Source organism: Vigna radiata, chromosome 2 (assembly GCF_000741045.1).
Source record: "Vigna radiata var. radiata cultivar VC1973A chromosome 2, Vradiata_ver6, whole genome shotgun sequence".
NCBI lineage: Eukaryota > Viridiplantae > Streptophyta > Magnoliopsida > Fabales > Fabaceae > Vigna > Vigna radiata.
The window spans coordinates 24,280,913-24,295,398 of record NC_028352.1 but is presented as its reverse complement, the minus strand read 5'-3'; the positions used below and the strand labels follow the sequence as shown (position 1 = coordinate 24,295,398).

Genomic DNA, 14,486 nt, shown 5'->3' with positions numbered 1-14,486 from the left:
TTGTGGATTTATCTTCCTATTAAAATAATACTTATTTAAAGAATATAATAACAATCTAATAATAATAGTAGAAATATAAATAATAATCAACAAGTCTAATAATAATAGTAGAAGTATAAATAATAACCAACTCGTTAAACTACTGAAATTTAATTATAATATGTAAATATGATCTAAATAGGTATAGGTTTGGACTACTTCATAATGAAAAACTCTAAATGACCTTATTAGGTCATGCACTTAATATGTCTTTTGAGTCACGTAAGAACATAAGTCTCCCAATCTCAAGAGTTTGATTTGGGTCGAGTTGTATGGCTTGCAAACGGGTTGGCCATTCGGTTGAGTTCATAGTTAGGTTATTTGGCCATGCTTTGTAGGTGGATTGGCCTCGAGGTTAAGTTCATGATATAATTAGGCCATTTGGTCATGCTTTGTAGGTGGATTGGTCTTAGGGTTTGGTTCTAATATACAATCTAGCCTTAGGGTCGAACTTTCTCTAGACTTTTAAGTAATTCTAACCTCGTGGCCTAGCTCTTAACTGAACTTTAAAGTAATCCAAGCCTCGTGGTCGAGCTCTTATCCAAGTTTCAAAATTATTCTTGTCTTGCAGTCAAGCTTTATAATTTTGGCCTCGTGCTCGAGCTTTATCGAAGCTTCAAAGTACTTGACTTCAAGGTCAAGCTCTCTCTAAGCTTAAAGTAGGATGGCCTCAAGGCCGAGTCCTCTTTGAGATTAAAGTAATATGGCCTCAGGGTCGAGGTCTCTCTAAGCTTAAAGTAATGTGGTCTCGGGGATCGAGCTCTCTATGAGCTTAAAGTTATGTGATCTCGGGGTCGAACTCTCTCTGAGCTTAAAGTAGTATGGCCTTGAGGTCGAATTTTCTTTAAGCTTAAAGTAATATAGTCTTGGAGTCGAGCTCTCTTTGAGCTTAAAGTAATATGGTCGAGGATAAGCTCTCTTTAAGTTTAAAATAATATGGCCTCGGGGTCGAGCTCTCTAAGAGCTTAAAATAATATGACATCGGTGTCATATTCTCTTTGAGCTTAAAGTAGTATAACCTCAAGGTCAAACTCTTTTTAAGCTTAAAGTGATATGGCCTAGGGGTCGAACTCTTTCTGAGCTTAAAGTAATACGGCTTCAAGAATGAGCTTTCTGGAAGTGGTGATCACAGAGACTGAACTCCTTGATGGCCATTGAGGCTGAGCTCCTTGGATGTGAAGGTTGTTTAGCCAAACCCTATGATGACAAATATGGTTGAGCTTCTTGATGGTTATAAAGGTCAAGCTCATTGGATGTGATGGCCACGGGACAAAGCTCCTTGATGACTACGAAGGTCGAGCTTTTTAGAGGCGATGACCATAGGGGCTGAGCTCCTTGATAGTTGTGAGTGTCGAGCTTCTTGATGGCTACAGAGGTTGAGTTCTTTGTTTGGCCTTGAGGCCTAGTTTCTTGGGTGGCTTGTCAAGCTCTTCACATCTCGCTTGGGTATGGCCTTTCCACCTTGTTTTGTTGATTTTAGGCCATTTTAGCCTCGTTTCATCATTTCAAGGCGAGCTTTTGTGTTGTTGATTTAAGGCCTTCTCAACCTAGTGCTTTGTTTATATTGTTTTGATGTCTCACTTATAGGACTTTAGATGTCTCGTTTAGATGTCTGGTTTCATCTAATATTTACATAGTTTTAAATAAAGTATTAACAATTTTATCATGTTATTAACATTTGTTTTAATATTTATAATAAATATTTTATAACAAATATATTTTTGTTTCAATACGTTTTATCTATTAGAGCGGTATAATATTTATGAACATTTTTATCTTCTAAATAAAATAAAATAAAATTAATATTATTGAAATCAGAATTCATCTAATATCACAATTAACTAAAAAAAATTGTAAAATTCAATATTTATTAATTATTCTTAACCAAATAGACCGATTACCATACCCACTATTTATATACACAAAACATCGTGATTCTTTATAAATGGAGTGTTTTTGACAATAAATTATAAATCATTTAATATTGCATAAAATATGTTTAATACATATTTACATATCTAAGTGGACATACACAAACTTGAACATGAAAATTTATGAAAAACAAGAAACATACAAAAATAGAATATTGAATTGCGTTTTAAAATTTTTGCAGTTTATCGTTTGTATAGTTGGATAATGTAAGGTGAGACAATATACGAACGATGCTTTATCAAATTCTTTTCTACACATCACTAAAAAAAATATTTCGATGAATTAGAATTTTTTATAACAACTTTTTAATAATAAATTATATGTTATTATTTTATTAGTCTACTTAAATTTATTAAACCAATTATAAACTATAACATAAATCGTTGAAAAAATATAATTTTCGTAAAAAAACCTTTGTGAAAACTGTCAAAAAAAATTAATACACATGTCAGTCTCTCTTCTTATATACTTATATGCTTGAAAGTTTTCACACTCCTATTGAATGAAAAGTATAAATAAAAGTTATTGAAATTCCTGAGTGCTAAATTTTGCATACCTTGAAATTAATTTTGTAATGTTTCTTTAAATTTGTAGAAAAATAAAAAAGACTATAATCTTAATTGAAAGTTATTTAGGTTATTAGTCTAAATAAAAAAATAAATAAAAAGTGATTATTCTTTTATTGGAAAAAAGTATTATTGATAGGGTTGGTGATCCTTTTTTAAAAAGTTGATGCCATTTTCTTTCTTGTGTTCAACTTGTTCTATTATTCCTTCCTTTTTTTCTCCATCGAATTCAACTTTATTCTTCTTCTCCTCAATTTTTATAATATTAATTTATTCTCTTTCTCTTCCTTCTTATCTATATAAACTCCTTCACTTCTTCTTCCCTCACACAACAAATTACTTTTTTATTTTTATTTTTTGCAGATTTTCTACCATGCCTTTCAAGAAGCCTCATCACACCTCTGACAAGAGCTGCATGAAAAAGGTAACTATATATGTATTTTCAAAATCAATTCCTTTGTTTGTAAATAGACTAGTTTAATTATTTTTTCTAATTATATTGTTTTCAAGGATTATCTATCAACTATATCAATAATTAATCTTCCTTCAGGAATTTCTCTAATTCTCTTTAGTATAATTTCTTTCTGACAACATTTTTTTACTTATAAAACTATAATTTTCTTGTCATATCAAAATTTGTTTAGTATTTTTTTTTTCCTTTTATTTGTGTGTCCTAAAAGTTTTTAGTGATACTCAGACCGGTTTTTTCCTTGAGTTATAAAGGTAACCATCATATTGCTATATTATTTTCTACTTTCAATTTTTTTTTAAAACACAAAAAGGAAGATTTTTATATTTTAATGCAAGTTCTCAAACTGAAATCAATTTGTGTATACAAAATTAAAATTAATTGTTTTCCTTATACCAAAACAGACACTCATTTGATACATAACCCTGAAATGAATATTCAAGTTTCAGAGCTGCAACTATAGAAAAATTATTGATGCACATCTACAATATTCCATTAACACTTGAGATATAGTTAGAGAAAACAAAAGCTTATAGATCTATAAAATATATAAGATGATAAGATGAGAAATATAAGAAAATAAATAAATATTTGATATATGTAATAAAGATATTTAACTATAGTTTGCGGTAACAATAACAATGTGCAGGACGACGACAAGTTCGAAATACTTCCCAGAGGACTCAATATTGTGTGGGGAAATGATTCACGATACTGGAGAATACCAGAGTGAGTATTGTCATCAGAACTATGATAATAATTTTTTTTAATAACTTTTTATAATAGGTTATATCAGAGTTTCAAAATGGGTCATTCAGTTTGATTCGGTTCAATCCATCACGGTTTGATCATTTAATCAGTCAACTCAATCTGATTTATTTATTAACAAGTCAGACAAATTTTAATCTGATCTGACCCACCACAGATTGTGGGTAAACGAGTTGGGACTCACTTAATTACAAATTTTTTTAAATAAAAAAAATTACAAACTTTCGATAATTCAAATCTAAACAAATTTCACCGGTGTTTAATTCATTTTAAAAATAGAAACTTAAATAATAATTTTTTTTATATAAAATTAAAATTAAATTTTAATAAAATAAAATTAAGTAGGTGGATTGGTGGGCCAACCTGACCCACCACGGGTTCAATCCGCATGAACTGGGTTTAAATCTGATCTGCATAAAAAAAATACAATTTTCTCAAACCCAACCCGGTTCGAACTCTTAGTGGACCAGGTTGACCCGCGGATTATGACCCATTTATACAATTCTAAATTATATGTCACTATTTTATTGATATCTATATTTGAAACAGACCAATCACAAACTATGAAAAATTGTCAAAAGTTATTAAAAAGACATTTTGTATTATTTTAAGAATGATGATGGAGATAAAGATTAATTTTGAGGAGAGGAATGATTTCAGGGAAGGTCCTGCAGAGCTTATACAAGTTTCATGGCTGGAGGTATCGGGTGTGGTACAAATAACAAAAGCAGGGACATATTCAGTTTCATTTGAGGTTAAAGTTAAAGAAGATGGATTTGGATGGGCAGGCACAGATGTTCTAGTGATGGCTAAAATCGGTAAAACAGGAAAATATAGGTTTCAAGCAAACAGGCTAAGTCCTGGTGAGAACATCATTCCCTTCAAACGACTTGAGATTCCTGTGGTCGGCCCATCGGATCTTCACTTTGGACTTTATGAAGTCTGGAGCGGAAAATGGAAGGGAGGCCTTCAAATTATCAAAGCTGTGATCCAACCTCTCAATTAACTTCATCACCTTCTTCCTATCTATATTCTTCAAATTATCAAATAATTCCATACTTATATATTTCTAATAAATTTTCTATTTTAAATTACTAATTCAAACAAGGCATTCCTATATCACGCATTCGTTTTACTTTTGCAAATTATTTCCAGATGGAAGAGTGTGGGATTGACAATACATTATGAGTCACTGTTTTATTGATTTGTATATTTGAAACAAATAAATCACAGACGGTCACGTAAACAATCCTTAAAAAGTTATTAAAAAAATTGTTAAACATATATTTTTCATTGAAAATATGGTGGAATTAAAAAGCAATTACTAACTCTGTCTTTACTTTACTGGTACTAGTTATTGGTATATGTGAGAGAGTGTTAGCTTTTTATCTCTTGTTATTCCAATTAGATATAAACATCAAAAGAAAAAAAAAAGATTTTAACGATATTTTAAAAAGTTTTTTAATGAAAACTATAACTTCTTTTAATGATAATTAAGAATTTTTTTGATTTGTTCATTTGAGTGGATTTAGGAGAAAGTAATGGAGAGAATTTGAAAGTAATTTTTTTATGTTTATTTGAATAAATTTGGAGGTAAGTGAGAATAGATTTGGAAGTAAAATTTGTGAGAATTAGTGTGAGATTTAATTTATGTGACAAATTAAAAAAATTTACTTCCAAATCTATTTTCACTTACCTTCAAATTTATTCAAATGAACAACAAAAAAAATTTATCATCAAATCTTCTCAATTACTCTCCCCTAAATCCACTCAAGTGAACAAGACCTCCATTTTACATAATATTATTGTTGAAAATCAAACATTTTCAATGGAAACTTTAACCATTAGATATGTACACAATATGAGAATAATTTTGATGAAAATTATTGTTATATGTGAAATATAAATGAAAAGTTATTTTAGTGTAATAATCTCGTTCAAAGAGGATATTTTCTAAATATGATTAGTAATTAGTATAAGGAATTATTATAAATTATATACACAATCTTTTTCCATTGATAAATAATCTCTACTATTAAATTTTGTAATTATTTTTTCTAGAAAGCTTTTTTGATTATTTGTGTACTAAGCAAGTGATATTTGGATCTGTATAGTGAAATGTGAAAGTAATTTCTAATCTTCTATTATTAAAGAATGTGTTTCTATACTTTCATGTTTTACTCCAATTTGAGTGACAGCTCTTTAAACTACCCATGATAAGTCATGTAAGCTATTAGGATGTTGTATACCTAATATATAAGTATTCAATGTTACATTAAGCGTATTTAATGTATATTTACATATGTGCGGAACAAACAACAACTTGAAGGTGAAAACTTGATATGAAGCTTCTCAATTGCTAGAAAAATATTTATAATGATTATTTCCTCAATACCCTATATAAAGAAGTCTTTCAAGTTGAAGAATAAAATGTGATTTATATTTGTCAAAATGTTGTCAATATTCTTGCTCAAAGTTTTTTTGTCATAAGCTTCAAAATAACATTGTTTGTGGTCTTCTTAGGAATTCAAGTGTGAGTCTAAGTCTCACATTTGGTAAAAATGAGAAAGTGAAGCACCATGTAAAGATGGAGACTCGTTAATCTATTGCCTTCAGGTTTTGAGTTGAGAGTGACATTAATTTTTTATGTGATTGGACTCATTGCTTAGTATCTAGTTGACTCAGAGCTAAATATAAATATTGTAGGAACACAACCACTTATGACTACAATTTGATATTATTTGAATCCAACCATTCTTAGATAAACTATTATGTTGAACTTCAAGAAGAGAATAGTCGTTGCAAATTCTTATGCCTATTTATAAGCTTCAAAGAAGATCTTATTTTCAACTTATCTCTATCTACCCTTAAATATAGACCCGTCAATTTGACTCTCTTTACATGATTTGGCCCTAACTCACGTGGGGTCAGAAAAATCCACAGGACCAAAAAGTCTCCTATAAAAAAAGTCCACAAGATCAAAATATTTACAAAAGTCTTATGGGTCAAGGTCAGTCCATGAGTCTCTTTTTAGAAAAAGTATTTATTTTGAACACAAAAAAAATATAATTAACTTCTAATTTATTGCAAGGGTGAAAATTAAAACAATAAAGATTTCACCATTAAAATAAAATTATTCTTTGCAGTATTTAAAAGAATTTGTATTTGGTCTTTAATAAAAAAAAAATTACTTTTCATTCTTTAAATATTTTTATATTTTAAATTTAACTTCTGAAAATTTATTTTAGTATGTTTTATCCTTAGTATTATATTGACTCTTATGAATTTAGTAAAAACACAACTTTTATTTTTGAAATCTGAACATTTTCATGATAAATTGACAACAAAACAAAATAAATATAACTTTAACTAACTCATCCAAATAAAAATTCATCTTTATCCCTACTACATCCACTTATTTACTATTTCAAATATTGATATTTTTTTACGAAAACAAAAATCACAATAAAAAATATAATAGTATCAACAATGTAAAAATTATACACATTTGTTTCTCTAATATAAAATTTTAAGAAAAAATTATAATTATTTAAATGTCAAATAGAAACATCAATTATATTAAAAAAATCAAATAATTATAAAAAAAGAAGAAGAAAGAATCTAGCTTAAAATTAAGTTTCAAAATAAAAGACTATAAAACATTGATATACACTTCTTAAATCACCTAATAAATTTCATGTTTTAAAACAGATATAAACAAGCATAAAGACATGTATTAAGCTCTGCATAAAAACGGAAACACATGCATATTTATCACATTATATCCAATTTAAAAAAAAAATATAAATTAAACAATAAACAATTTTTGGTAATTTTTTTTATAAATTAAACAATAAAAAAAATACACTTTTTTATAAAAAAAAAGACTTTAAGTTTTAATTCATATAAAATCAATATTTATATATTTATATTTAATTCAAAAATATATTAGTAAAATATCATGCAAAATTTAGAAACTATTAAATTTGTAAAACAAATAAAAGAAATAATTAAAAATGAATTAATTTAGTTTGAAGGCTAGCTACATCCTAACCTTACTCCAATTCATTTACGTGGACTTTGAGGGTTATGACTTTTAAAGAAAATTCCTATTAAGTAGACTAAAGAAATGGGGCTTGATTCTAGAAGAGGTCAGGGTCAATCTATGGGCTAGAGGCTCAAATGACACCTCTACTTAAATATAAAGATGCATTGCACATTCTCCATAGCTAGCTTAATCTAACAAACTTAGATCAAAGAACTTTTATTCATATAAAAGTAAAACATAGGATCATGTGAGGAATTTAATCCTTCCAAAATTGATACAGAGACTTGTCAGAATAATTGGTGGTCTACAATAACTTTAGCACATCTTTCAAGACACAGGACCATATGAGGAAGCCAATCCTTCCAAAATTGATACAGAGCCCTGTTATAATGATTAATGGTGTAGAATAACTTTAGCACATCTTTCAAGACACAGGATCATGTGAGGAAGATAATCCTTCCAAAATTGATACAGAGGTATGTTAGGATGATTGATAGTCTAAAATAATTTTAGTACATCCTCCAACACAGTAGTAAAAAACATGACTTATACAAAATTTTATTAGTAAACATGAGATAGAAATATTTTCTAAAACACAATAAAATAAAGTTGTATGAATTAAGTTGAACATGAATCTCTCATCCCCCTTTTCTCTCTTTATTGTTCTATGCAAAGTATATTTTAGTTGCTGGGAGTTCAAATCATTTTTCTTTTTTTCAATCTTTATTTCGAGAAATTTTAGTTGTTTTACTATTTCTAGATTAAATATAATTTCATTTAATGTCTTCAATTAGTATTATTATCAAATTTTTGTTCAATTTTAAATTAAATTAATCTTTGTATCAATTTATTTGATTGAAAAAAAGTTATTTTAATTTACTTAATCAAACAAATGAATATAACAGAATCATTTCACACATTTCAAAGTTAAATGCAAGTGTATTCAGATATAAAATTAATTTCGAAACAACATATACCATTCATTAAATAAATAAATAAACAAAATGGATTTAAAGCAAAGAGCTATAAAGATTATATATGCGAAAAGCTAAACCAGATCCTTTTGGCTAGCTTTATACTTTTTAATAACTAAAAAGTATAAATTTAAGTCTTTTATTAATAAATATTGATAACTAATATTTATCATTAAAAATAATAATAAAGAATTGTCGATAGACAAAGAAATGGACTTTGATATGAAAGGTTATGTGAATATGATAAACTAAAATTAAGAAGACTCCTTAAGGGTCCTTCGTTGGTCCAAACTAATAAAATAAAATGTTTTAGTGTAATGAAATCGTTTCTAGAGATTATTGATTAAATAAAATTAGTATTGGTAACGACATGTCTTTATAAATCATTCATATCTAAATAATTTTTATTACTAAACTTTTGAATTTATTTTATTCAACAAGCTTTCTTTATTACTTTTGAGTGTGAGATCTTTGTGGAGATAATACAGTGGAAAATGAAAAAGTAATTCTTAATATTCTTTTCACAATGTTGATTACACAAGCTGGTATTGACTTTTAATTTTTTATTATTATTTTCATAAGGTATGAACCTCAAAAGAAAAATTAATGACCGTTAAATCTTTTTAATGAAAGTTAGAGATTTCTTTTAGTGGTGATTAAGAATTTCCTTTAATGATGATTCTTCGGTTATTGTTAATAAAATTATTATCGAAAATCAAGTACTTTTAGTTACAACTTCAATCGTTGTGTGTAGGCAAACAATGATTTTACTGATAATTGTTGTTATATGTAATAAACTCATTTTAATTGTGAGGTTAATCGTTGAATAAAATCAGTAATTGAATTAAAAAGCAGTTACTAACTTTCTCTTTGCTAGTACTAGTTATTGGTATATGTGGGAGAGTGTTAGCTTTTTATCTCTTGTTATTCCAATTAGATGTAAACAAAAGAAAAAAAAAAGAATTATAACAATTTTTTAAATTTTTTTTTTTAATGAAAACTAGAACTTCTTTTAATGATGACTAAGAATTTCCTTTAGTGATTATTATCTAGTTGACAAAATAATTATCATTGAAAATCAAATATTTTCAGTGAAAACTTCAACCATTAGATATGTATGCAATATGATAATAATTTTGATGAAAATTGATGTTATATGTCAAATATAAAAGAAAAATTATTGTAGGAACACAATCACTTATGACTACAATTTGATATTATTTGGATTCAATCAGTTTTAGATAAATAATTTTGTTGAACTTTAGAGAAGAAAAGTCATTGTAAATTTTTATGTCTATTTAAGCTTCAAAGAAGATCTTATTTTATGTCTATCCACCCTTAAATATAAAGATGCATTACATATTCTCCATAGTTAGTTTAACCTAACAAACCTAGATCAAGGAGTTTTTATTCATACCAAAGTAAAACATAGGACTATATGAGAAATATAATCTTTCCAAAATTGATACAGAGACTTGTCAGGATGATTGGTATCTAGAATAACTTTAGCACATCCTTCCAGACAGAGACCATATGAGGAAGATAATCCTTCCAAAATTGATACAGAGACCTGTTATGATGATTGATGGTGTAGAATAATTTTAGTACATCCTTCAAGACACATGATCATGTGAAGAAAATAATCCTTTCAAAATTGATACAGAGATATGTCAGAATGATTGGTGATCTAGAATAACTTTAGCACATCTTTCCAGAAAATATTAAAAGTCATTATTTATACAAAATTTATTGATAAATATGAGTTTTCTACAACTGAATAAAATAAACATGAAAGATGTATCAAATTATACAATAGTAACATTATGCTGGATCACTTATCATATAATTATCTATTTATGTCTATTATAATTTATTTTTATTTTTAAATATGTTTGAACTCATATAAGTTTTTAACAAAAGAAAAATATCAAATTAACTTTTGCAGAAATTAATTGTTAGAAATTTTTAAATAATTTCTTTAAATTTGTGTATAGATTAATTTTAATTTATAAATAAACTAGTTTTCTTTTTATAATCATTTTATAAAAGTTTTTATTTAATGGAAGAGTATCTACAACACCCCATAAATAATAAGGTACCAATTTCTATCAGTGAAAGGTAACTATTTGCAGGAAAAGGTGATGGGAGGGCATACTCTGTTTTTGAAATTAAGTTGAACATGAATCTCTTATCCCCTTTTCTCTCTTTTATTGTTGTATGCAAAGTATATTCTAGTTCCTGGGAGTTCAAATCATTTTTCTTTTTTTCAATCTTTATTTCGAGAGTTGTTTTACTATTTCTAGATTAAATATAATTTCATTTAATGTCTTCAATTATTATTATTATCAAAGTTTTGCTCAATATTAAATTAAATTAATCTTTGTATCAATTTATTTGATTGAAAAAAGTTATTTTAATTTACTTAATTAAATAAATGAATATAACAGAATCATTTCACACATTTCAAAACAACATATACCATTGATTAAATAAATTAATAAATAAATAAATAATGGATTTAAAGCAAAGAGCTGTAAAGATTATATATGCGAAAAGCTAAACCAGATCCTTTTGGCTAGCTTTATACTTTTTAATAACTAAGTTGATATTGGATAAGTTTTGTCATCTTGTATTGTTTTGGGTGTACGAAAGAGGCACAGCTGGCCATGATAATGAAACAATAAAAGGAAAATTGAAAGTAATTATTTGACATGTTTGTATTGAAATGAAATAGAAAAACTGTTAAAATAGAAAAATAAAAAAGGTGTAACATGTTTTTTGGTGTATAAATTATCATAAAGAAAAAGAAAAAATAAAAATAAAAATAGTTAAAAATGATAGTGTTAAGTTAAAGTGAAAGCAGAGAGAGAGAGAGAGAGAGAGAGAGAGAGAGTTTAATGTCCAGGTACCTTTTGACGTTAACCGAAGCGGTCTCGTTTTCGCAACAGGCGTGATCTGACCCCCCGAGCCCCCCTTTGGCACTACACAAAACATAATTAAAAGGAAAAAACATAACAACCCAATTTAACCTTTTAAAATTGTCAGACAAAGAAAATGAGAAAGGTGCTCTCTCCTCCTTTCTTTCCTCCTCCTACTACACGACCAAAACTATGCCATTACAGGCAAGACCTAAAGTTTCAGACACATCGCACCAAAACCTAGGTAGAATCAACTACTAGACCACCTCGGTTCTCTCAACCAACAACACAATATAAACAACACACCCACGCACAAACACAAACACACGCTTATTTTTCCTTTCTTTCTTTTCCATTTTCCATTTTCCATTTTCCACCCTCTTCAAGATGCCCAGGCCAGGCCCAAGACCATACGAGTGCATGAGGAGAGCTTGGCACAGCGACCGCCACCAACCCATCAGAGGTTCCATCATTCGACGAATTTTCAGGTTCTTTTTCTTTCTTCTCTTTATTGCTCGCTCTATTCCTTCCCTCCCATTCCTAACCGCGCCTCACCTGTTTGATTAGGGTCGCCTCTCAGTTTCACTCTCTATCTACTAAGAACAAAAAGGAGTGGCAGGAGAAGCTTCCCATCGTTGTCCTCAGAGCCGAAGAAATCATCTACTCCAAAGCTAATTCTGAGGTTCTTCTCTCTCTCTTTCAACCATATGCATGTCACATTTTCTTACATCTTTTTCTTTACTTTTCCTTTCCTTTGCTTAGGCAGAGTACCTTAACCCCGACACGCTCCTCGACCGCCTCAATGATGCCATCAACACTATCATTCGTAGAGAAGAAACCAACGAGACCGGCAAGCTTTTGCCACCATGTATCGAAGGTGCTAAAATAAATTTCCCCTCACATTTCCTTTCTAAATTTTCGGAATCTGCTTGTGTCTTAAAGGAATTATAAATTTGAGCGCTTTTTTTTGTTTATTTTTTTATTCTGTTAGCTGCACTTAACCTTGGTTGCAAGCCAGTGAGAACATCAAGAAGTGATAGGCACAATATCTCCAGGACTTACCTTACATCGAGGAATCAACAATACCCTTTTTCTGTTTCTCCCGAATCTGTTGCTTCTAGCAATGCTTTAGCCTTTTTTCCAGTGTCAGATTCTATCCACCAGACCAGCCTGAATAACTACTCTTTATTAAACAACTTTGCTGCTGTTCACCATCACCAACCCTTTGCAGTGCAAAGTAACCCCTCATTGAACTTCGGTTCCGTTTACCCATTGTGTTATGGTTTTGAACCCCAAGAGCCTCCACTGCGGATCAACAACCCGGGGAACACTTACTCTGATACAATCTTTGTTGGCACACCCGTCATTACTCCAGCCTTGGAGCCATCTAGAATGGATCCATTGCGGAACTTGTAATGTGGTAGAGTCCATTGTCCTCCCAACAGAATTGTGAAAGAAACTGCTGTAAGTGTTGCGGAGGAGGAGTCGCGAGCCGGGGAATGTGATTTGTCTTTGAGGTTGGGTCTGTGTTTGCAGACTAACAAAACAAGTTCAGCATATGGCTTAGAAGATGTCAGGCTAAGAGTTTCTCAGGAGGCTAGTAAATTTGGCCGTTCATCTCAACAGATCAATGAAGGTTACTGTTTTTACCCCGGAGGAACTGGTTATGGTACCATTTAGTGCATGTTGTGGGAACAAGCTTCATTTGGGGAACTAGTTGTCTTTTTAGTTTCCTTGAGAAAATAACAAGTGATTATTTCTTCAAAAGAAGTTAAACCAAATATGCATTTATACCATGACGTCGAGGGTGATCTGAACAGGGGCAACTTTTCAGAAGGGCAATGCGTTTCTAGGTAGCTACGGGATGGGCAATTTTGCGGGCAATGACGGTTCCGTCCAATCTGTTTACTGGTACAATTGTTGGGTCAGGTTTTTAGTTTGTCGTTCTTGTTGTAGCATATATGCTTTTGCAATTCTAATAGATCCATGATGTTTAGTCCTCTCACGTGGATTCTCTGTCTGTCTCTGCATGTAAAAATTAGGTGGTGACATTGATTTTCTCTATCATTGCTGCAAAATTGATCTGTATAATTAGCTTGCTTTGTTTTGTTTCTACTTGGTTCAGAAATTGCCAAATTCGAGAAAGGAAAGAGAAACAAATGTCTTAATGAATGTTTATATGCCCCAACTTAATGTGTGGCCTGATTGAATTAAAAAACTGTGGGGCAAACATGGCTGATGTACTATATTTATGCTATCTGAACCTCTTCAATTCTTATGGTCATCAGTTCAATCTGCTAACTGCAAATGATCAACCGAGAAAGACGCCATAAGGTGCATTTTCCATTATAACGGGTGAATCATAAAAGTAAAATAAAAAAGAAAACTTTCACTTTAACAGGACTTAATTAGATGTATGACGACATCAGAGATTCAATATTCCTGCTCTTTCTTACACTTGATCTCATTAACACTGAGACTGTCCAATGTAATTGACAACGTTATTTTTGAAGTCAATCAAACTGTCGTGTTAGTAGAAGTGTGAGTTTCTATATCATAAAAGATAAATATCTGAAAACTCATTATTGATGCATTTCAAATTTCCTACTTGATCATCAAACTCAATAATTTAAGAATGAATATTTAGAGTTGCGGGAACAGAGGTTGGTTCCTGTATGGAATTCAACTCCTGCCTCTACGGTAATAATAATCTCTACTTTTATGCAAATGCAAATCCTGTGCAGGAATGGCAATAGGTCTGTAAGAGTGCAG

General features: G+C 29.7%; 1 protein-coding gene and 1 non-coding gene across 2 annotated transcripts; both read left to right on the top strand.

Moving 5' to 3' along the window:
* The first annotated feature begins 2,844 nt into the window (after positions 1-2,844).
* On the top strand, positions 2,845-4,878 carry LOC106755561 (protein PHLOEM PROTEIN 2-LIKE A9). The gene is made up of 3 exons (XM_014637734.2): positions 2,845-2,961; positions 3,656-3,735; positions 4,435-4,878. The coding sequence occupies exons 1-3, from the start codon at positions 2,911-2,913 to the stop codon at positions 4,778-4,780; spliced, it is 477 nt and encodes a 158-aa protein (XP_014493220.1). The 5' UTR covers positions 2,845-2,910; the 3' UTR covers positions 4,781-4,878.
* A 6,954-nt stretch (positions 4,879-11,832) lies between these two features.
* LOC106754635 lies at positions 11,833-13,829 on the top strand. Its single transcript, XR_002667289.1, has 4 exons — positions 11,833-12,202; positions 12,282-12,396; positions 12,477-12,591; positions 12,706-13,829. It is a non-coding gene; the product is annotated as an uncharacterized LOC106754635 (transcript).
* The last annotated feature ends 657 nt before the right edge of the window (positions 13,830-14,486 follow it).